This window comes from Amblyraja radiata, chromosome 22, assembly GCF_010909765.2.
Source record: "Amblyraja radiata isolate CabotCenter1 chromosome 22, sAmbRad1.1.pri, whole genome shotgun sequence".
NCBI lineage: Eukaryota > Metazoa > Chordata > Chondrichthyes > Rajiformes > Rajidae > Amblyraja > Amblyraja radiata.
In genome coordinates this window covers 39,012,016-39,034,521 of record NC_045977.1, presented here as the reverse complement: position 1 = coordinate 39,034,521, position 22,506 = coordinate 39,012,016, and the positions used below count along the sequence as shown (strand labels likewise).

The 22,506-nt window shown below is 40.2% G+C and overlaps 1 protein-coding gene across 8 annotated transcripts in view; it reads right to left on the bottom strand.

The window, feature by feature from the left end:
* arpc1a (actin related protein 2/3 complex subunit 1A) overlaps nucleotides 1-22,506 on the bottom strand; it is a 25,378-nt gene extending 2,872 nt beyond the window's left edge. For 3 of the 8 annotated variants that reach the window (XM_033041119.1, XM_033041117.1, XM_033041112.1), the window contains exons 1-8: nucleotides 22,377-22,502; nucleotides 14,784-14,883; nucleotides 8,563-8,667; nucleotides 6,967-7,189; nucleotides 6,164-6,271; nucleotides 5,167-5,379; nucleotides 1,589-1,664; nucleotides 512-705 (exon numbers count right to left, since the gene is read on the bottom strand). In XM_033041119.1, the coding sequence (XP_032897010.1) occupies nucleotides 512-705; nucleotides 1,589-1,664; nucleotides 5,167-5,379; nucleotides 6,164-6,271; nucleotides 6,967-7,189; nucleotides 8,563-8,667; nucleotides 14,784-14,847 (983 nt within the window). In that variant the 5' untranslated portion in view covers nucleotides 14,848-14,883; nucleotides 22,377-22,502. Of the gene's footprint in view, nucleotides 1-511; nucleotides 706-1,588; nucleotides 1,665-5,166; nucleotides 5,380-6,163; nucleotides 6,272-6,966; nucleotides 7,190-8,562; nucleotides 8,668-14,783; nucleotides 14,884-20,590; nucleotides 20,797-22,321; nucleotides 22,344-22,376 lie in introns of those variants that run through there. The other 5 variants (XM_033041114.1, XM_033041118.1, XM_033041113.1 and 2 more) reach the window with 5 other exon arrangements.

Below are 22,506 nucleotides of genomic sequence, written 5' to 3'. Positions count from 1 at the left end.
GCATATCCAAGATCCTCCATTGTTCTCCCCTGCCCCTCCCTCCTCCCTGTGGTCCCCCCACACCAGGTCCTCCATGGTTCATTGCTCTTCCCCCCCCCCCCCATGCCGGGTCCCCCTTTGTTCTCCCCCTTCCCCTCCTTCACAGCGCCCCCCCCCTCCCCTTACGGTAGTTTTGTGTCACATTTTTTTGAGCTAGAGCGAAAAGCTTTTGTTGCGTGCTAACCAGTCAGCTATGGCTAACCTTGAGTTTCCAATCTATCGATTTTCAGGATTTCTTCCTGAAGCAAGCAGGCAGGCTGCATGCTTCGTGAAGGTAGACACAAAATGCTGGAGTAACTCAGCGGGTGAGGCAGCATCTCTGGAGAGAAGGAACGGGCGACGTCGCCCGTTCCTTCTCTCCAGAGAAGCTGCCTCACCCACTGAGTTACTCCAGCATTTTGTGTCTACCTTCAATTTAAACCAGCATCCGCAGTTCTTTCTTACACATGCTTCGCGAAGGTTGGCCACTTACGTGATGCTGTTCTGGTGGAGGGTCTCGAGTGTGGCGTTTCGATCCTCTGTGGTCGCCCTTCGATCCAGATTGTGGAAACGCTGCATAGCAGAGATGTTGCGCTGAATGCTCTGCTTTGGAATGTCTAGCTTAGAGATGTAGTTTAAAGAGCCACGATCGTCATATACGAAGAGCATCGGACAGCAGTCATGGCCCTGAGGTGTGGAGAAAACTGTATAATGGACTCTACAATTTAATACTCACTCAAGTTGAGCTGAGGAAACATGCAGAATTTCATTATCTCAAACAATATGGTTCATTTATATTTCTAATTACTAATCAGTAAATAATTTACATTGAAAAATACAGAATGCAAAATTACTAAAATAATAACGCAGTAATCACATTTAAGCAGTTAACATTTAATTAGTATTTAGATGCAATACTTTTGGTAGGATGCGCGCGTATTCTTCCTTGTCCACCCTCCTCCCCCCCATTTGCAGTCTTTTTGAAGGCTTTTGCTCCTATGGGATGTGGTAGAATGCTGCTTTCAGCCCTCAGAATGGAAGCTTAGATACCAGCAGCCTCCAGACGCACACGCTGGTTCATCATAGCCAAGTCTGCCCCAGCTAACAAGCACAAATCACTGTTCACGACACACATCCGTCTTTACCTCGCTTACCAATCCCGCAAGCTGACAAGACAGCTTGGTGTAGGAAGGATCTGCAGATGCTGGTTTACACCAAAGATAGGCACAAAATGCCGGAGTAACTCAGCGGCTCAGGCAGCATCTCTGGAGAGAAGGAACGGATGACGTTCCGGGTCGAGACCCGAAATGTCACCAATTTCTTCTCTCCAGAGATGCTGCCTGAGCCGCTGAGTTACTCCAGCATTTTGTGTCAAAGACAACTTGATAATGAGTTATATCTCCCAAGGGTTTTGATTTGTCCCGATTTATTGATCCGATTATTTGTGGAATGAGATCAAGTGACATTGCGACAAATTCTTTATTCAGGACTAAACAGCAAATGTGGACTATCTCAAACAGGTTTGATTGATCTTAGAGGCTTTTGTAACATGAAATCAAGTAGTACTCACTGCTGCCACTATGCTAGTTTCAGAGACAAAAATCACACTCAACAGGGGGAGAAATTCAGTCTTCATTTGAGAAACCCTAGAAAGAAAGATTACACTTAAATTCTAACCACTTATCTTTCAAACATCCTTAACCAACACCATTTAATCACCTATTTCCCCATTGTAAAAGTGGAACCCCTGAAGCTGGAACGATAGAAATTTGGACAGAAGCAGAAGCCTCAATTTCTAATCAAGTAGTTTTAAAAACAATTTCAGAATCCAAACCACTATCAGAAACTTAGTTACCATTACGTTATTGTACTTTCCAGAGCAAGTAGAATAAACATTATTTCTCTTCGCCCTCAAGTTTTGATTTCTGGGACTTCTGGGATGTATGGAACTAGATTTCATAATGGCTCAGTGACTAAAATTAGACAAATGAAACTTCAAAGATGGCTTGCAGCCCAAGCAATTGGAGGCAATTTTCTAACCAGAGGCACACGTTTCTGAGCAACCCCTGGGTGACCTAATGTTCCACACACCACTGTTTGCAATGGATTTAGACAAGTGAAAGTGCGACTGCAAATATCCCCACGTACAGTGATTATAGAAAAATATTCACAAGAATGTTTCTGATGCAATGAGGAAAGATGAGCCACTCAACGTCATTTAAAGGAGTGAGGTTGGTCACATGGAACAAACGTTAAGAAAAAAAATGATTAAAATATTACATTCTATATTGCCGGAGTAAAGAAAAAACAAAGAAGATGACCAAGGAGAAAATGTTAGCAAAACTACATGAGAAGGCAAGGCAGTTGAGATACTGGATAGGGCCAAAAACAATAAAGAGGAGATACCATAGAGTCAAACAAGAGGCGGAGAAGCAGGTGGAAGTAAAAGTCTGGGGTAGAATCAAGTCACTGGGATGACTATGAATTATGTTTATTTAATGAGAAATTTAGCAAAAAGTATCAATGGAAAATCATTGACTACAAGGGGTCTTTCAAAAGGCACATAATAAGTTTGTCACCAAAACGGAATCATATGGAATGCAAGGGGAAGTGGCGACATAGATGTGAAAGTAAGTTAGGGAACAATGGCATAGTGATTGTGAACTGTTGTGTTCTGGAGAATGGACATCCTTCAAAGGGGAATAGTCACATTGATGGAAAGGACAAATACACAGCAGATTTAATTTAAAACACACAAAGTGCAAAATTACATATTCTGATGGAAAGTATAAGCCAGGAAAATGTCATCTAAAATTTCCAACTGTAAAGGGGGGGAAGTTCTGGGGCCACAGTTGCACAGATTATTGAAAGTGATATGACAGGTCAATAATGTTGTTCATAAAGTGACGGTGAATTTTACATGCAGGATAGAGTACAAAACAAGGGAATTTTGTTAAACCTCTTTTAAACCAATTGGCAGTACGGTTGGATGCATCCATTCTGTATATTGAATAACGCCTCTAGTGTGTGCATTTCAAAGAGAATTTTACAGGGGATATTAAGGTCTTACAGGAAAGATTTCCCAGAAAGATTCGAGGACGTTAATTTTGTGCATACTTTGTTTAAACAGGGGCCGTTAGATCAAACTCCTTAAATCAAAGACACTCGAGAGACTTGATAGAAGTACTCAATGACATTAAATATCTAGTCAGTAAATAGGGAATCACTCTAAATTATGGCACATGCCAGAGATTTGAAATATAAACAGGAAATACTCCAACACTCAGCAAGTTAGGCTGTATCTGTGTGGCAGAAAGAGAATTAACGTTTCAGGTTTACAGAGTTTAATATCACTGAAATTAAATCATATATATACACCCAGTTCCCATTGATAGAAGGATCAAGAAATGAGGAATAGAAATTTCAGATGATTTGCAAAAAGAACCAAATGGAGACTCAAAGATTGTGTGGTTATTTGAAAATGCTGATGGGTGCCGATTTCAATAAAGAAATAGATAATTCAAAGCACGACAAAAATTATCAGCTTTTGTGGGGAAAAAAACAAACTGGATTTCTCGTTGAAAAAGACATCTTGTAAAGAAGAGTGTTTTAAAAACTACTACTGTAAGATGAATGCCAAATTTGGATGTAGGCTTACATGATGTTACACTGACACCATGTGGTCCAAACATGCATTACATGAGAAAGCATTACTTAAAATGAATTGGAATATTTTACATTCATTCGAATTTAAAGTGAACGGCAATATGGAATAATTCACTTTGTACTAAAACTATTTTCATTTCTGTTTAGCTGACGTGAGAAACCAAGGTAATGCATCAAATTTAAATGAGTACAATAATTTTGAACAAAAATAGCCTGAACTTGTCATAAGGTCATAAGTGATAGGAGAGGAATTAGACTATCTGGCCCATCAAGTCTACTTCGCCATTCAATCCCGGCTGATCTATCTCTCCCTCCTAACCCCATTCTCCTGCCTTCTCCCCATAACCTCTAACACCCGTACTAATCAAGAGTCTATCTCTGCCGTACAAATATCCACTTACTTGGCCTCCACAGCCTACTGTGGCAAAGGATTCCACAGATTCACCACCCTCTGACTAAAGACATTTCTTCTCATCTCCTTCCTAAAAGAACATCCTTTAATTCTGTGGCTATGACCTCCAGTCCTAGACTCTCCCACTAGTGGAAACATCCTCTCGACATCCACTCTATCCAAGCTTTTCACTATTCGGTATGTTTGCCCCCTCATTCTTCTAGACTTGTACAGGTGAATGAATGGTAGAGAGCATACTGACTGGTTGCATCATGGCCTGGTTTGGCGACTCAAACCACCACGAAAGAAGGAGATTGTGGAGAAAGGCTTGGATAGTGTCCGCAGCTCTCTACAATCTCCTTCGTTCATGGTGGTTTGAGTCGCCGAACCATCATCTAAAAGGGATCTACAAGAGGTTATGCCTCCAAAGAGCAGCCAATATCAAAGACCCACATCACACAATCAATTCACTCCCACCATCGGGAAGAAGGTCCAAACCTCTGAAAACCGTAACCACTTGGCTTAAGAATAGCTTCTTCCCAGCAACCATCAGGCGGTCGGACACCAAACAACACTAACCTCAGCTGCAAGGACGTCTGGTTTGTATTAGTATTATGGTCATTAATTTACTGAATTTTTAAAAACAATCTGTGCAAATTGTATTTATGGTCTGTTAAGCCCCTGCAAGAATATTTTGTTCCATTGTCTGTACATATGACAATTAAACACTCTTGACTCTTGAATCAGTAGAGCATTCAGTAGCAAAACTGAAATCTTCTTGAGATATACCCATGCATCAATATACTGTAATAAGTTGATACATTCTAGTAGTAGAATTAGGCCATTCGGCCCATCAAGTCTACTCCGCCATTCAATCATGGCTGATCTATCTTTCCTTCTCAACCCGATTCTCCTGCCTATGCCCTATAACTCCTGACATCCTTACTGATCAAGATAACACTGAAATTAAATGATAAATATACCCAGATTTAAAAAATCAAAAGCAATCTTTAAGACTCCTTAACTTAACAAAAAAAAATTAAGGCCAGCACGAGCCTCAATTCACTTGAAAAATAAAGAACAATACTTACGTCATATTTCTACCAGTGTCAACAACAGATACAGTGCTGTCGTGACTGACCCATGCCAGGCGGTTTCCTGTGGCAGAGAAAGAAACACTGTGGACCCAGCCACCACTACTGGCACCACCAAACTCTGCCATCACCTGTCCGAAAGGCATTTTGGAACCCCAAGGTGTGGCCGTAGGTTTTGTGTCTACTTCTTTAATGTAAGCAGAAAAAACTCTAAAGGAAAGATAAAATCGTATTGTCAGAAGCACAGTTTGGTTGAGATATTAGGGGAAAACTGCACAAAAGTACAATTTAATTTAGTTTAGAGATACTGTGCAGAAACAGGCCCTTCGGCCCACCGGCTACTGTCCGACCAGCGATCCCCGCACACTAATGCTATCCAACACACACACACTAGGGAAAATGAACAAATATACCAAGCCAATTAACCTACAAACCTGTGTGTCTTTGGAGTGTGGGACAAAACCAGAGCACTCAATGAAAAACCACGCAGTTCACGGGGAGAATGTACAAACTCCATCACGGGGAGAATGTACAAATGTAATATTTATCATAGCTTTTTTACTATTCGGGTCAAAAGAAGTGAGAAGTGGAGATCTTCATTGTGTTTAAATGTTCACAACATAAGCAATAGAAGCAAGAGTAGACCTACATGGCTTTTCAAGCTCCTTTAACATGCAACAAGATCATGGATGAACTGATATTCATTCCCGTACAAAGCCCATGAATAAGTCACTGAAAAAGATTTGCTGCCCTACAATTTCCTTTGGGTAACACAATTAAATAAAGTTTAACGGGATTTATCTTCTATCTGAATACATTGGAAGTTTGTCAATTCAAATTTTCCTGACAATTGCCATTATATATAAAAAATAATTTAATATTTACAATGAACGTTTTTTGAAGAGAATGCATTTTTCTTAAATTTACTTTACAATAATTTGTGCAACTGAGAGAACTTTGTTGTGAAACCAACAAGACCTGCAGTGGATCTTACCTGCATTTGAAGTCACATGAACCTGCTGCCAGTAAGACATTATTGGGATGCCAGTCAAGGCTAAGGATAGTAGAACGAATTGGCTTCTTAATGTGTTTACTCACCCACCTAAACATGAAAAACACAGCTGGTGAGATTATGACCCAACAGATGCATTTGTTCATTCAGAAAAGATTTTAATTACACTTTATTAACCATTTTAAATAAATTTAGTTGAAAAATGTATCTTCATTTCTGCAAACCCCCTACTTCTCGATTTTAAAGTGCATTGCTTCAAGGCAGATGGACCCAGTTTCCAGGCCTTGATCAGACTACACGTGACAAGACATTGTGACAAGACAGTGCCTTAATAGCTTTATTGCACCTTCTTTAGAGTTTTGTGCTGACAGCAAACTTGGATTAATTAAACTGTGTTTCCTTATCTAAATCACTAACATTGATTCTAAAATATTGAAAACGTAAAACATATATATTAATTATATTACTATACTATAACTCAATTATAACCATAGCATATATATATATATACTCATAGACACATTATTATATATATAGTATGGGTATAGTCGATATAAAATATAAAATATATATATATATATATATATAATATATATTTTTTTTTTTAATCGACAACCCCACAAACGTTATAATAAAAAACAATGTTCCTATGAGTATTATAGACATTTATGCAAGAAAATAAAACTACAAAACTGCCAATTACCCTAATACAAATAGTGGTTGAAAACTTAAATTGCCCTCAAAGGCACTCTTGTTTTTTTTTTTTAAACCAAGAATTCCCTTACCAATCATTTTCTCCTTCAAAGTAGCATACTGAGATCAGCCGGGCACCACTGCCCACAGCAAACTTATTTTCCTGAGGAGACCACTTAACAAATGTGGCAGCACGGTTAATTCTTAGAATGACCAAGGTTGGCTTCCACACACCATCTTTCTGACTCCATACATAAGCATTACGGTCAGCACCACAGGTTACAATGCGATCACTCTGGGGAGCCCAATCAATGCCTGCACAAACAGTAGCAAATGTCAGTGTAAATTCATCATGGACACCAGTATCCAGAAGAACACATCCTGGCAGTAAAATGTAAACGGAGACACAAGGAACAGCAGACGCGGGCTTACAAATAAAGACACAAAGTGCTGGAGTAGCTTGGTGGGTCAGGCAGCATCTCTGGACAAAATGAATATGGGAGATCCAGCAGGCCTTGGCGGACTGACACAAGTGTTCAGTGAGATGGCCGCCTAGTCTACGATTTGTCTCTCCAATTTAAAGGAGGCTACATCAGAAATACCAAATGCAGTAGATGAGGTTGGAGGAGGTGCACTTGAACCTCTGCCTCACCTGGAAGACCTGCTGTGGATGTGAGTGTGGATTTATAGGGACAGGTATTACATCTCCTGTAGTAGCAGGGGAAAGTTCCTGGGGAAGAGGGGTGGTTTGGGTGGGAAAGGGTGAGTGAACCAAAGAGTTGCGGAGGAAGTGGTCTCTGCAGAATGGAGAAAGGAGTGGGGATGGGAAGATGTGACTGGTGTTGGGATCATGTAGATGTTAGCGAAAATGTTGGAGAATGATTTATTGGATAGGGAGGCTGGTGGGGTGAAATGGAAGGACGAGGGGAAATTTAATCTTGAGGGTAGGGTGAAATGAGAGAAGAAATACGGGACACAGGAGATGTAGGCGAGGGATCAGGGAGATACGTTTATCAAAGAAAGAGGACATCTCAGATGTCCTGAAGCCTCATTTCGGGAGCAGGTGTTGCGGAGACAGCAAAAGTGAAAGTAGGGGATAGCGTTCTTTGCAAGAGGCAGAGTGGGAGGAGATGTAGTCCTGATAACTGTGGGAGTCAGTGGGTTTGTAGGAGACGTCCCCTGTGATGGAGACAGAGAGATCAGGAAAGGGTAGAGAGGTATTTATTTCAAAGAAGAACAAGAGGGCCTCAAAGGCTGAAGAAGGGTCCTAACCTGAAACATTGTCTGTCCTTGCCCTCCACAGATGCTGCCTGACCTGCTGAATTCCTCCAGCAATTTGTTTCTTTCCCCCCCAACATATCCCAGCAGCGTGGGGTACATAAATTATTCTATGCCAGAATATTTGTTTGCTTGGATTTCAAAAGAGCCCAAAGAAACCAATGAGAATGTTAAGAATACGTTCAGTTTGGGTTTCAGATTTTTCAGCAGCTAACAATGAAAACGTGGTTTTACTCCAATACCTGTCTGACATTTAGTAGCACCATCGAATTAAAACACTTTGGCTGAGACAGCTGACTGAAAATTGTTAAATATATTACCATTTTCACAACATTGGATGGCAATCCCAATTACAAACGAATCTCAAGTGTAAATATCTCAAACTAATAGAAACAAAGTTGTTTTTGTACCTGTTATTCGACCATTATGCTCTTTCAGTTCATGAGTCTTGATCCACTGATTTCCACTTTTCTTATAAATATGAACCTCGTGGTTATTGGGACTAAGTGCTATCTCTGTGGAAAACAGGAAAATTGGAAAATTTACAATATACAAATTAGTGATATTTGTGTGTCAAAAATAAAAATGCATTTGGGCATTTCAGTAATGATGCCATAAGTATATTGTCAGCAACCAATCTTGCAGCCCAATATGACAGCATATAGGGTGTGGTTCAGACTCACAGTTGCCAGGGTGAGGTATGATGGATCAGGGTTGAAAAGGCCCACCATCTATTAGCAATTTACAAAGTTAAAAGTCACAAATGGTCTGAAAACAGCGATGCCATTTTCGATCGAGTTAATTAAATCAGGATTCTCTTAAAGGCATTTATTAAGTGGCCTTTGAGGACTAAGAAATAAAACTAAGCAAGTGAAATCAAGAATTGTTGAGGAGATAGGAAAGACAAATGTCACGAACCCGAGAGACTCCAGAGGCCAACACCATCACCTACTGCTATATACTTAATCTTGAACCTATAAGCTCTCAAACATCTTCAAAAACTATTGGTAATCAAAGAACTGTTTCTGACAAAAACCATAGAGGTCACAGAGAGAAATGGCCCATTTGACTCAACCCATGTTGATGGCCATCTCTACACAAGAAAATACATCTCAATTACCCTCTATCCCTTTATGCACCTTATTCATCATCAACATTCACTGTTGCTGCATCAAACGCTATATGAACATAGATTGCAGAGCTTCTCAAATCTGCAGAAAGATATCCTTTAAGTGTCATTCATTTACTATTGCATCTCCCACGCTTTGTTCTAAATTCATGAGGCTACTGTAAACGTCTCCATTTTATATATCCATAATTCTCTCTTCTGAAAGCCTTGCCTCCCACTTCACTTTTATTTTACCTTTGTCTAAATATATAACGAAACCAAATTTCGTTTGAACCTCAATGAGGTTCAAATGACACAAATAAATTGTATTGTATATTTGTTAATGAAAATATAGTATATTGCCCAATTATCTATATTTCAGATATAAGGCTAACTAACCCACTAAAACAAACATGTTCATTGGCTACTTTCTATACTCTGGCAATATCAAGTTTCTGGATCATTGGGACTTCTTTCTGGATCATTGGGACTCCAAAGGTGGGACCTGTACAGAAAGGATGGGTTGCACTTGAACCTGAGGGGGACCAATATCCTGGCGGGGAAATTTGCAAAGGTCACTGGGGAGACTTTAAACTAGAATGGTTGGGGCGAGGGACTCAAATAGAGAAAGCTAGTAGACAGAATGGGAGGCAGGAAGCAGAAAAGGGAAGCACTCGGACACAAGAGGAGAAAGAAAAAAAAGGAAATAAACAGAGAAGAGACGCGGGGTTTCTTAAATGTGCATATTTTAATGCTAGGAGGTGGATGAGCTTAGAGTCTGGATAGACACCTGGAAGTATGATGTTGTGGCGATCAGTGAAACATGGTTGCAGGAGGGCTGTGATTGGAAACTAAATATTCCAGGATTTCGTTGCTTCAGGTGTGATAGAATTGGAGGGGCAAGAGGTGGAGGTGTTGCATTGCTAGTCAGGGAAGATATTACAGCAGTGCTTTGGCAGGATAGATTGGAGGGCTCATCTAGGGAGGCTATTTGGGTGGAACTGAGAAGTGGGAAAGGTGTAGCAACACTTATAGGGGCGTATTATAGACCGCCAAATGGGGAACGAGAATTGGAAGAGCAAATATGTAAGGAGATAGCAGATATTAGTAGTAAGCACAAGGTAGTGATTGTGGGAGATTTCAACTTTCCACACATAGACTAGGAAACACATTCTGTAAATGGGCTGGATGGTTTGGAGTTTGTAAAATATGTGCAGGATAGTTTTTTGCAGCAATACATAGAGGTACCTACTAGAGGAGGGGCAGTGCTGGACCTCCTGTTAGGAAATGAGACGGGACAGGTGGCGGAGGTATGCATTGGGGAGCACTTCGGGTCCAGTGATCACAATACCATTAGTTTCAATATAATTATGGAGAAGGTCAGAACTGGACCTAGGGTTGAGATTTTTGATTGGAGAAAGGCTAACTTTGAGATGCGAGATGATTTAAAAGGAGTGGACTGGGACATTTTGTTTTATGGGAAAGATGTAGAAGAGAAATGGTGGACATTTAAAGGGGAAATTTTAAGAGTACAGAATCTTTATGTTCCTGTTCGGTTGAAAGGAAACAGTAAAAATTGGAAAGAGCCCTGGTTTTCAAGGGAAATTGGACATCTTGTTCGGAAAAAGAGGGAGATCTACAATAATTATAGGCAGCATGAAGTAAATGAGGTTCTTGTGGAGTATAAGGAATGTAAAAAGAATCTTAAGAAAGAAATTAGAAAAGCTAAAAGAAGATATGAGGTTGCTTTGGCAAGTAAGGTGAAAGTAAATCCAAAGGGTTTCTACAGCTATATTAATAGCAAAAGGATAACGAGGGATAAAATTGGTCCATTGGAGAAACAGAGTGGGCAGCTATCTGCAGAGCCAAAAGAGATGGGGGAGATATTGAACAATTTCTTTTCTTCGGTATTCACCAAGGAGAAGGATATTGAATTATGTGAGGTAAGGGAAACGAGTAGAGTAGTTATGGATACTATGAGTTTCAAAGTAAAAGAAGTACTGACACTTTTGAAAAATATAAAAGTGGATAAGTCTCCAGGTCCTGACAGGATATTCCCTAGGACATTGAGGGAAGTTAGTGTAGAAATAGCCGGGGCTATGACAGAAATATTTCAAATGTCATTAGAAACGGGAATAGTCCCCGAGGATTGGCGTACTGCGCATGTTGTTCCATTGTTTAAAAAGGGTTCTAAGAGTAAACCTAGCAATTATAGACCTGTTAGTTTGACTTCATTGGTGGGCAAAGTAATTGAAAAGATACTTAGAGATAATATATATAAGCATCTGGATAAACAGGGACTGATTAGGAACAGTCAACATGGATTTGTGCCTGGAAGGTCATGTTTGACTAATCTTCTTGAATTTTTTGAAGAGGTTACTAGGGAAATTGATGAGGGTAAAGCAGTGGATGTTGTCTATATGGACTTTAGTAAGGCCTTTGACAAGATTCCTCATGGAAGGTTGGTTAAGAAGGTTAAACTGTTGGGTATAAATGCAGGAATAGCAAGATGGATTTAGCAGTGGCTGAATGGGAGAAGCCAGAGGGTAATGGTGGATGGCTGTTTGTCGGGTTGGAGGCAGGTGACTAGTGGGGTGCCTCAGGGATCTGTGTTGGGTCCTTTGTTGTTTGTCATGTACATCAATGATCTGGATGAAGGGGTGGTAAATTGGATTAGTAAGTATGCAGATGATACCAAGATAGGGGGTGTTGTGGATAATGAAGAGGATTTCCAAAGTCTACAGAGTGATTTAGGCCATTTGGAAAAATGGGCTGAAAGATGGCAGATGGAGTTTAATGCTGATAAATGTGAGGTGTTACACCTTGGCAGGACAAATCAAAATAGGACGTACATGATAAATGGTAGGGAATTGAAGAATACAGTTGAACAGAGGGATCTGGGAATAACCGTGCATAGTTCATTGAAGGTGGAATCTCATATAGATAGGGTGGTAAAGAAAGCTTTTGGTATGCTAGCCTTTATAAATCAGAGCATTGAGTATAGAAGCTGGGATGTAATGTTAAAATTGTACAAGGCATTGGTGAGACCAAATCTGGAGTATGGTGTACAATTTTGGTCGCCCAATTATAGGAAGGATGTCAACAAAATAGAGAGAGTACAGAGGAGATTTACTAGAATGTTGCCTGGGTTTCCCTGGGTTTCAACAACTAAGTTACAGAGAGATAGGTTGAATAAGTTAGGTCTTTATTCTCTGGAGCGCAGAAGGTTAAGGGGGGACTTGATAGAGGTCTTTAAAATGATGAGAGGGATAGACAGAGTTGATGTGATCAAGCTTTTCCCTTTGAGAATAGGGAAGATTCAAACAAGAGGACATGACTTCAGAATTAAGGGACAGAAGTTTAGGGGTAACATGAGGGGGAACTTCTTTACTCAGAAAGTGGTAGCGGTGTGGAATGAGCTTCCAGTGGAAGTGGTGGTGGCAGGTTCGTTGGTATCATTTAAAAATAAATTGGATAGGCATATGGATGAGAAGGGAATGGAGGGCTATGGTATGAGTGCAGGCAGGTGGGACTAAGGGAAAAAAGTTGTTCGGCACGGACTTGTAGGGCCGAGATGGCCTGTTTCCGTGCTGTAATTGTTATATGGTTATGGTTATATCCATATTCAGTGGAACTATAATATCTGATTTAGAACTGTATCAATATTACTCCTATATTCTGTCAGCGTTAGTCTGTCTTCAATCTAACAAATTAATCTTTATGAAAACCCATTCATAACAATGTCACTCATCTTACTTTCAGCTGTCACTGATTTACCTCTGCGTTGACATCCTTCGCTTCGGAAAAGGAGAATGTGAAATACTTATATTGCAGAATATTTTAGATTTTTGTTTATGGATTGCTCATTTTCTCATCTCAGAGATACCACCTTGTCTAACAATAAGCGAGTTCGGTATTCCGAAAAACATAAAGAATCATGGGATTTGTCAAAGGTCATTCGCGATAAAGAAAAAGCGAACAGAGTGCTGGCAGTATAAACTGTGTATAAATTCTTATCTTTAGTCATAATTTATGTGTAAAAATATATTTAATAAAGAGGAACAGGGGTGACAGGTAGCGGGAGAGCAGGGTGTAACAACGAGAGAGAGGGGGCAGGCGAGTGGGAGACAGGGAGAGACTGGACTGGCAGAGAGACATTCTCAGCAGCTGAACTGCTGCCTGTGTACTGACCTGCGTTTCATCTGTAGTCAGGATCGAGCCCAGGTCTCCGGTGCTGCAAGCGCTGTTGAATTACTACTGGACTGACCCCGTCCCCTCCTGAGTGTCCCATCCCTGTCCGGGCGGCCGGAGATGTCCGGGGGGGACACCTGTCCGGAGCAGTGGCGGCCCCCAGGCTTACAGCCAGCGCGGAGAAGAAGCGCTAACTCCAGCTCAACTCTGCCTGTCCCGCTGGGTTAACAGACAGCCCTAGAATGATGGGACACCGGCCCAGAGTAGTGGCGGCCCCAGACTTACTGCCAGCGCGGACTGTCAATCCAGGGCTGTCGGTTAACCCGGCGGGATAGGCAGAGTTGAGCTGAAGTCAATGCTTCTTTTCCGCGCTGGCTCTGAGCCTGGGACCGCCACTGCTCCAGGCCGGTGTCCCGTCAGTCTAGGGTCACCCCGGACATCTCCGGACGCTCCCGGACAGGGATGGGACACTCGGGAGGGGACGGTCCAGTAGCAATTCAACAGCGCTTGCAGCTCCGGAGACCCGGGCTCGATACAGACTACGGATGAAACGCGGGTCTGTATATACGCAGCAGCTGAGCTGCCGAGAATGTTTATTGCAAATAACTTATGACCTGGGCATGCGTAGTCAGAATACCTAACTCGCTTATTCAACTCAACTGACACATTTGTGAAATAGTTATTCCTTCTGACAAAAGATCCTACAGATACCACTTGAAAAATGCTGTAAGACAGGTGTTACAATGTTTTTTTTAGTTTGTAGATTAAAAGATCCCTGGTTTGAACACAATTATAAGGGTATCCTTTTAAGTTTGCTATCCCATGCAAATGCAACCACAAATTTTTCTCGGGGGCAATTTATCACATTCATGAGCAGTAAAAATATCCTTAACATGTGATTAACCTGTCATTCATCCATCACTGGGCACTCCTAAAGCAAATAAAGACACTTGAAGAACTTCTCAAATTAAATTGAGACATTTGGTTCTTTGGAATAGCCTCAAATAACTTGTCAAGTGTGCAGATTATTTCTAATCCAGTTATTTTGGTGGAAATTGTTTTACAATTTTGGATGAAATTTGACACGCTTACAGTACAAGCATGCTTGCTATCTGTGGATCTCAACATTATCACAATAGCAACATTTTTAGATTTACTGTTCTGTCATAGAATCTAAGATATGGCAATGATAATCAGGAGTCAACATGGACACCAGACCCTGGAAACAGGCTTCACTGACGTACAAACAATTTGCAAAACAAACCATGATTATTTCCCACAAAGTACTGACCATTCTTGCCAATTTGCACGGACATCACAAAGTTAACTTACGTGTCCGATCTTGATTCCAGGCATGACATGTAATTGGTTCAAACAAGAATTGATGGCGAGACATTCTACTTTCAAAACTTCTTTATGACCTTCACTAAACCTTGAAATATTATAAAAGAGGGAAATAACATTTCAGTGTTTTGAACATTTATTCAACAATTAAAAAACTTAAAATCAGTACAATTATTTTCAACAACTATTTCCAAATCACTAACAAGAAATAACCCAAGTTCTTTGGCCCCTTCCTTTGTTTATGATGGACTAGCATGTACTTCCTAAGAGAGTCGTTCTTTCTGGTAACACACCTTATACTCCTTCCTCGTTTAGATCAATCCTGGACCAAGGACTTCCACAGGTCAGCAAGTAGACCATGAGAGAATAAAGCAATTTCCTCTGCCCTTCTGCAATTTCTTAGAGAAATTTCTTATGAGAATTTGTAACAGAATAGGTTTTTTTTTTACAAGTTTGGTATCCTGCATCAAAACAATCTTTAGAGTGGCCAAGGAGGTTACAATCCCAATGCTGGGGCCAATGGCCTAGGAGAAGATGCTAACATTGGCCCACTTATCATGACAGTGGAATTTGACTCATTTTGCAGGGAGACCTCTCTGGGGATTTTTGTTACCCATGTTCCACCTACATCTACTGTGTTCAGCCAAGACAGAATCTCAGTGCAGAATGGTGTCACCATTCTCATTATTTCCAGTTGTAATACTGTATTGCATCTCCAACAAGCTTCCCACTGGAAGAGTTTTAATCTACAACTAAATGGGAAGTTGTCCACCATTTCCACCCCAGTACCAAGCTCACTTCAACTTCAGCAATTAAGTTGCAGTTCATATAAATGTGGAGTCTAAGCCCTTGTTAATTCATTCAATGCAGCATGCACAAGAACAGGTTTTAAACAAACATCCATTAAACAATTCACTGCTAGCTTCCTCCTGACAAAAACACCCTTAGAAATAAAAGGAAATGTTCAGTATCTCTGGAGGAACTTTCTAGCAAAGGCAGACATTGCATGCAACACTCATCACCAGCTCCTGCATGACAGAAAGTAAATGTACACTTTGGAGAACAATCTTTCATAGCAATTACAGTTAGAGTGTAACTGAGTTGTCAAAAGTTAGACATGAACTCAACATCTTGCCATGTTTGCACTGTGGCACCAAGGTTAAAAACATTCAGAATAAGGGTTAAAGGGCATGATTCAGCCAAACATTTGTAAAACAATGTCTAAGTGTTAAATATAGCAGAATACACAGTAACGCCATTGTTGCACCTAAGCGTACTTTCCAAGTGTCAAAATGAAAAAATTTTGAGATATTAAATTCAATCAAATTATGAAATTCAATCAAAACACCAAGCTGATGGAAAAGAGATTCAATCAGGAAATGAATATTAATAATATGGAAGCAAGTAAACAATCCAGATTTAAGATTGCCTGGATAACAAAGTATGTAGCAACAAAGAGGTTAGATTCATGTAGCTGCCTTGGTGTGGCAAGTTTACTCAGACTCTTGTAAACATTCCAGCTGATTAATTATGAAAAATGGAATCTTAGCACATGGAGGTACATGGAGAAATCTGTATTTAGTTTTGTTAGTCTAGTTTAGAGATACTGCATGGAAACAAGCCCTTCAGCCCACCGATTCTACGCTGACCAGCGATCTCTGCACATTAACACTATCCTACACATACTTGGGACAATTTACACTTACACCAAGCCATTGACCTACAAACCTGTATGTCTTTGGAATAACCTACAAACCTGTCTGTCATTTGGGAAGGTGACCAGTATACCACTTACCAAAACAAGCGGAAAAACCCCCCCTATATTTTACCATCTAGCTGAATTAACATTCACCCATAAGAATTTCAAGAATTTACGTTTTGCCTAGGGGTAAACTGCTGATTTTAGCTAAAGTAAACGGGCTAATTGAAGCACACATTTTAGATTTACGGAGAAACTAAAATTTATTTCGAGATATTGATGCCACACAACTAACAATACTGCAATGCAAATAAAACCCAATCAATTTTTTCTTCCTACTCCAGTAAATGATCTATCAGTAACCTGAGTAAAATGGACCTAATCATTTATTTGTTTTATTCCTGGTACCAAGATTCATATGAAGTGATTATGCATGGTCAAAGTGTTACAATTCAAAATTAGAATTTGTATTATTTGATGAAAATTTGAATTATTTAATAATTTTTATGTTTTAAGATATTGCGAATTTTCCATCCTAAAAATTAAACATGCCAGAAATGTTTGAACCGAGTACATTGTTTATTCGCATGTGTATATATTTTCTCTTTAAAACAAAAGTAATTTTAGTAACAATATTTTAAAATTTGTATGGCACATTACAGGAGTCATCATTCAACACAAAACACCATGTATGTTTCCTAATCCTCTGACTTTAATGGCATGTCAAACATTCTTTGAATCAATGTCTCATTTACAAGAAGATCTCGGTTGCAGTGGGATACAGGTAACAGCATCTGCAACAAAAGGGTGAAGAACATCAATGGAAATTAGCTTTGCCATTCAGAGAATGGCACAATGGTGTCATTTGCAGTTGAATTAGTCAGCAATTATTATAATGCTGATGCTGCCTAGAAAGAGTAGTTGGCAAGATTTTAATATTGCTCTAATGTGCATTCTGCTCCCCTAGATCAGTTTTAGATTTCAGTTGGAGGTTTCTTGAAAATACAAAATTGTGTACCAAGAAGCATCAATAAATTAGTAGAAACTGCAAGGAACTGTATGTAGCTGCTGGTTTACAAAAAAAAGACAGTGCTGGAGTAACTCAGCACTTTAGGCAGCATCCCTGAAGAACATGGATAGGTGACGTTTCGGGTTAGGACTTTTCTTCAGACTTGCTAGTGTATATAAACGTCATTATGTTCTCCAGGGATTCTGCCTGTTCCTGTGAGTTACCAGCAATTTGTGTATTTTGTTTAGCATTAATGAATGAAATGTTTGGAACTTCCATGGGTCAAATATACTTCAGTCTGAAAAGGACAAACCGATATCCTGATCTGGGATGATATTCATCGAAAAATCATGGAATCAATCTGCAATGCTTTTTCTCGCCCACCTGCAGATTGTATTGCAATATTTTTGATTAAATATTACATTCCATTCTGTTGTTGCTCATCAGTGAAAGGAACATTTCAGGTCAATGATTTTGCACCACAATTAGAGAAAGTTAGAAATCAAAAAATTTCAAGGTTGCAAAGGGGGAACTGGAGTTCATGAGAGATTGAAAAAAGGCTCTAGCATTGGCTGAGAGAGCACAGTAAAAACCTGTTGATTGCTGCTGATCTGCCAGGAGATAGAAATAATAGGAGATGAATAAAGACAAGGGAGAAAACCAAGTGCTTGAATGCAAGATATTCATGTCTTCACTCAATCTCCTATTTCACTAACCTTTCAGGGGTTCCCACTCTCCATCTCATTGCATTTTTCCCTTCTATCTCTCCATCTCCCAAATATTGTATTTCTAACTTTTGCTAGCTCTGATAAAGGTCATTGAATTGAAATATCTGCGTCTTCCTCTCCACAGATGCAGCCCGAGATGGTGCGTGTTTCCTGCATCTTCTGCTTTCATTTCAGATTTCCAGCATTTGCAGCTTTTAGTTTTTAGTTTCCATTTCCGTTTCCATTGCTGTCCCAAGAACATCAAAATGATCTTGAGTAACATAGAGAAAACGGTGGGATATGACATGATTACTGGAGTCAATCACATCATTTTTAAATGTCCTGTGAATTTGAGAAAGGTCAAGCTTTAAAAAAAAAAAAATTTGAGGCCATACGATTGAGGAAAGTTTTTTTTTTCCATCTCTCCAGACATCTCAAAACAAATCTTAGCCAATTACCAGCCCATAAACATTATTGGTTTGGTCAGAAAATGCAGATGCCACTTTGCAAGCTCCAAGATCATACAAACAATAGTAAAAATAATTGAGTTGGTAATCATTAGTGTGATTATCTGCAGAATAGTGATAAAGTTTCGGCTTTTCAAACAAAGCCATGGGGATTTTTTATGTTCACCTACCCTAAAAACAAACAAGAGGTCTTGGTCAAATAGACATGAAAATTGGTACCTCTGCTAAAACATCGCTCACTATTACATTGAATTATTGGTTTATATATCTTGCCCTTGATGAATACCAGAAATACAATTCATAAAAGCTATATAGACTAATAGGACATTTTCAAATGTGATTCTCAAGTAATTTTGTAATAAACCTTTGGTCTGCAGTATCAATTCGTGTAATTCTATTGAGACTCTTTTTTTAATCTTTGACCAGAACACTTTACATTCCTACCCTCATACCTCATTGCTTCCCCCACCCTATTTGTACTTCAACCTAAAGAGTCACATTTCAGTACACTGATGTGAGAGATTGTAGGAATCTTTCTTTAAAGGCTGAACAAATTTTTGTGCAACCTTTTGGCGCAATATGGTATCCAACCCTCACTGTATGTGGAAATAAAACACACCTTAAAGGAATAGGTTTTGAGTCATTCATTTAACAATGCATCCTTGAAGTGCAGTCATCCTGGAAATATCTTTAAAATCAATAATGCTTAATATTATATGCATAGAAACATAGAAAATAGATGCAAGAGGAGGCCATTTGGCCCATCGAGTGATCATCCACAATCAGTAACCCGTGCCTACCTTCTCACCATATCCCTTGATTCCGCTAGCCCCTAGAGCTCTATCTAACTCTCTTTTAAATTCAGTCAGTGAATTGGCCTCCACTGCCTACTGTGGCAGAGAATTCCACAAATTCACAACCCTCTGGGTGAATTATAAAAAAAGCACAACAGTGACCGAAAAATCACCTTTCAGGTTTTGCTGATTGGCAATTCTCGGACCATCAGAGGACTATGTCCAAGTGCCAATCAACGTATCCGAACACACCTTACTGCAGAGAAGATACATTCTTCATATGGCAACCTTTCAGCTTCACGAAAACTGAGACCCAGTACTTTGTCAGCTAAAGTTATTGGCTCTTTGGAGCACGACCAGAAAATCCTGTTCCTGACCAACATTTATTTCTCGTCCTACACTTACAAAGCGGATCATTTACCTTCTAACCGTTTATTAACTGAACCAATGTTAAACTGGTCGGCTTGCTAGGCTTGTCTAAAATACAAAAAATAACTGCAATTATTAATTGGATTAACAAAGCACTTTGCTGCATCGGTGGGAAAGTACTATATAAATACTGGTCATTTTAAAACGGGTCACTTGCAGAAAGATAATTTCTAAAAAGAAATGACTAGTAATTATATGGTATATCATTTATATGTGGTACATATTGATTAAAATAAAAACTTTTGACTATATTAACAGAGTTACTGGAACAATATAAGTTATCACAACAACTAACTAATTCACTTTATTGCTATAACCCTTATCATTCGCTATCAAGACACGACCCAAATCTGGTTAAAAACGTACACGTGAGAACATTACATGCGGCAATTGTGCTACATTGAAACCCCTGGGGCAAAACCTCATGTCAAGTGTGAACAAATTAAAAAGGAGAATATTTATCCTAGATTAAAAATATTCAAAGAATTCTCCTAACTTGATGTACTATTTATTGCACAAAACAAATTACTGAATTATTTACCCGATTAGCTCCTAGAAGCATAAACCCCAGAGGGAAGACCACTTCAAACACCAACCTATATATCTTTGGAATTTAGCTTGAATATGTCAGAAAATATAGTGGTAGTATTAATATAGGTGACAATGACAAAAGGAAATATGTTCTCTTACCTGCCTGGCCTACATATAATGCTAGACACTAATGTGGCTCATTCATAATCAGAATTACCTGGTAAGATAGGCAAAATTGAGGAAAGTCAATAATCGCTAGTCTTGTCAGCATGCCAACATCGTGTGAATAAAGGAAGTATCACCGCTAGTAGTGATATCTTCAGTAGTGTCACCGATTTGATCATAACCTTTTCTGGATACCTTCCCTGAAACAAAGGATCGGCAACCTGAAACATTAGGCTACTTTGTCTGCCCTGCTAAGAGATTCTAGTATTATCTTTTTTACTTCAGATGTCAAAGTCATACAGGACAGAAACAGGCCCTTCAATCCAATTTATCCATGCCAACCAAGATGCCCCCTCCATGATATCCCCATTTGGTCAATTTCCCTCTAAACCTTTCCTATTGAGACAAAATTATAGGCCTGAAAATTCTATACCTAGAGCTTTCTCTCCCTTCAAATAAAGTGAAAACACCAAGTCAATGGATATTTTTAGGGCAGCGATAGATAGATTCTTGATTAGTGTGGGTGTCAGGGGTTATAGGGAGAATGGAGTTAAGAGGGAAAGATAGATCAGCCATGATTGAATGGCAGAGTAGACTTGATGGGCCAAATGGCCTAATTCTGTTCCTATCATTTATGAACATCTCCCCCCATAATTGTTCGAGGAACAAAAACACAGTAAAGACACAAGGAATCTTAATTTTCATTAGTTCAAATGATTACGACCATGTACTAAATGACGAGAGTTTGGGCCAGGATTCAGATAAACTCCAGTGGAATATGTGAGCGTTCCCAGAGAGAAATAGCAACTGTGAGCTGGAGCGTCCTGCTCAGCGTGTTTCATTGTTCTGGTTGCTAAACACTTTATTTAACTCCCCCTCCCATTCCCATACTGACCTTTCTGTCCTGGGCCTCCTCCACTGTCATAGAGCGAGGCCCAATACAAATTAGAGGAACAGCTTTTCATATTTCGCTTGGGCAGTTTGCAACCCAGCGGTGTGAATATTGATTTGTCCAACTTCAAATTACCCTTACTTTCACTCTCTCTGTCCTTCCCCCACCCTTGTTCCCCGATTTTTACTGAGTGATTGTATTCCATCTTGTCACCTTCCCCTCAGCTAATACTGAACCACGGTGGACAAAAAAGCTGGAGTAACTCAGTGGGTCAGACAGCATCTCTGGAGAAAAATAATAGGTGATGTTTTGGGTCGAGACCCTTCTTCAGACAATACCCCATTCTACATTTCCTTATCAACGTCCCATTTGAACTGTCGTTTTCACACCTTACCCTTCCATATCTCTATGTCTCCCTCGACTCTCAGTGTGAAGAAGTCTCTTCTCGAAACATTACCTATACCTTTTCTCCAGAGACGTAGTGTGACTCGTTGAGTTACCCCAGCATTTTGTGTGTCTACCTACAGTGTCCCATACACTTGTTCCTTCTACACGGCACACCTACAGCCCCGGGGGTGTCGCCCCATTAGATGTCGGTCTTTCTCTCTGGTGGGTCATTTCCTCGCCTGTCCCCATGGTGTTTGAGCGGGGCACTTTGCCTCAGACTCGGCGCACAATCACAGCCGCCCTCCTCCTCCTCCTCACCCTCCTCTCCTCTCCCCTTCCCTTCCCTTCCCTTCCCCCGGTTGCCGGCATGTTTCCAGCCTAGGCCTCAGCGCTTCCATCTCCCTCCCCAGGCTCTCCCGGCATCTCTTTTATTTTCCAACCCTCACCTTTTACCCTGTGAATGAACCCTCTGGGCCTTCCCACCTCACGGCCGCATCTTACCTGTCGGCCTTTGAATTCGCGGACTCTGGTCAGTCGACACGAATTCGGTCACCAGGCGCTGGCGGGCGTTACGGGAGCGGCACCGCGAACCCGCCCGTGCGCGCGCGCGCTCCCTCCTTCGCTCCCTCCC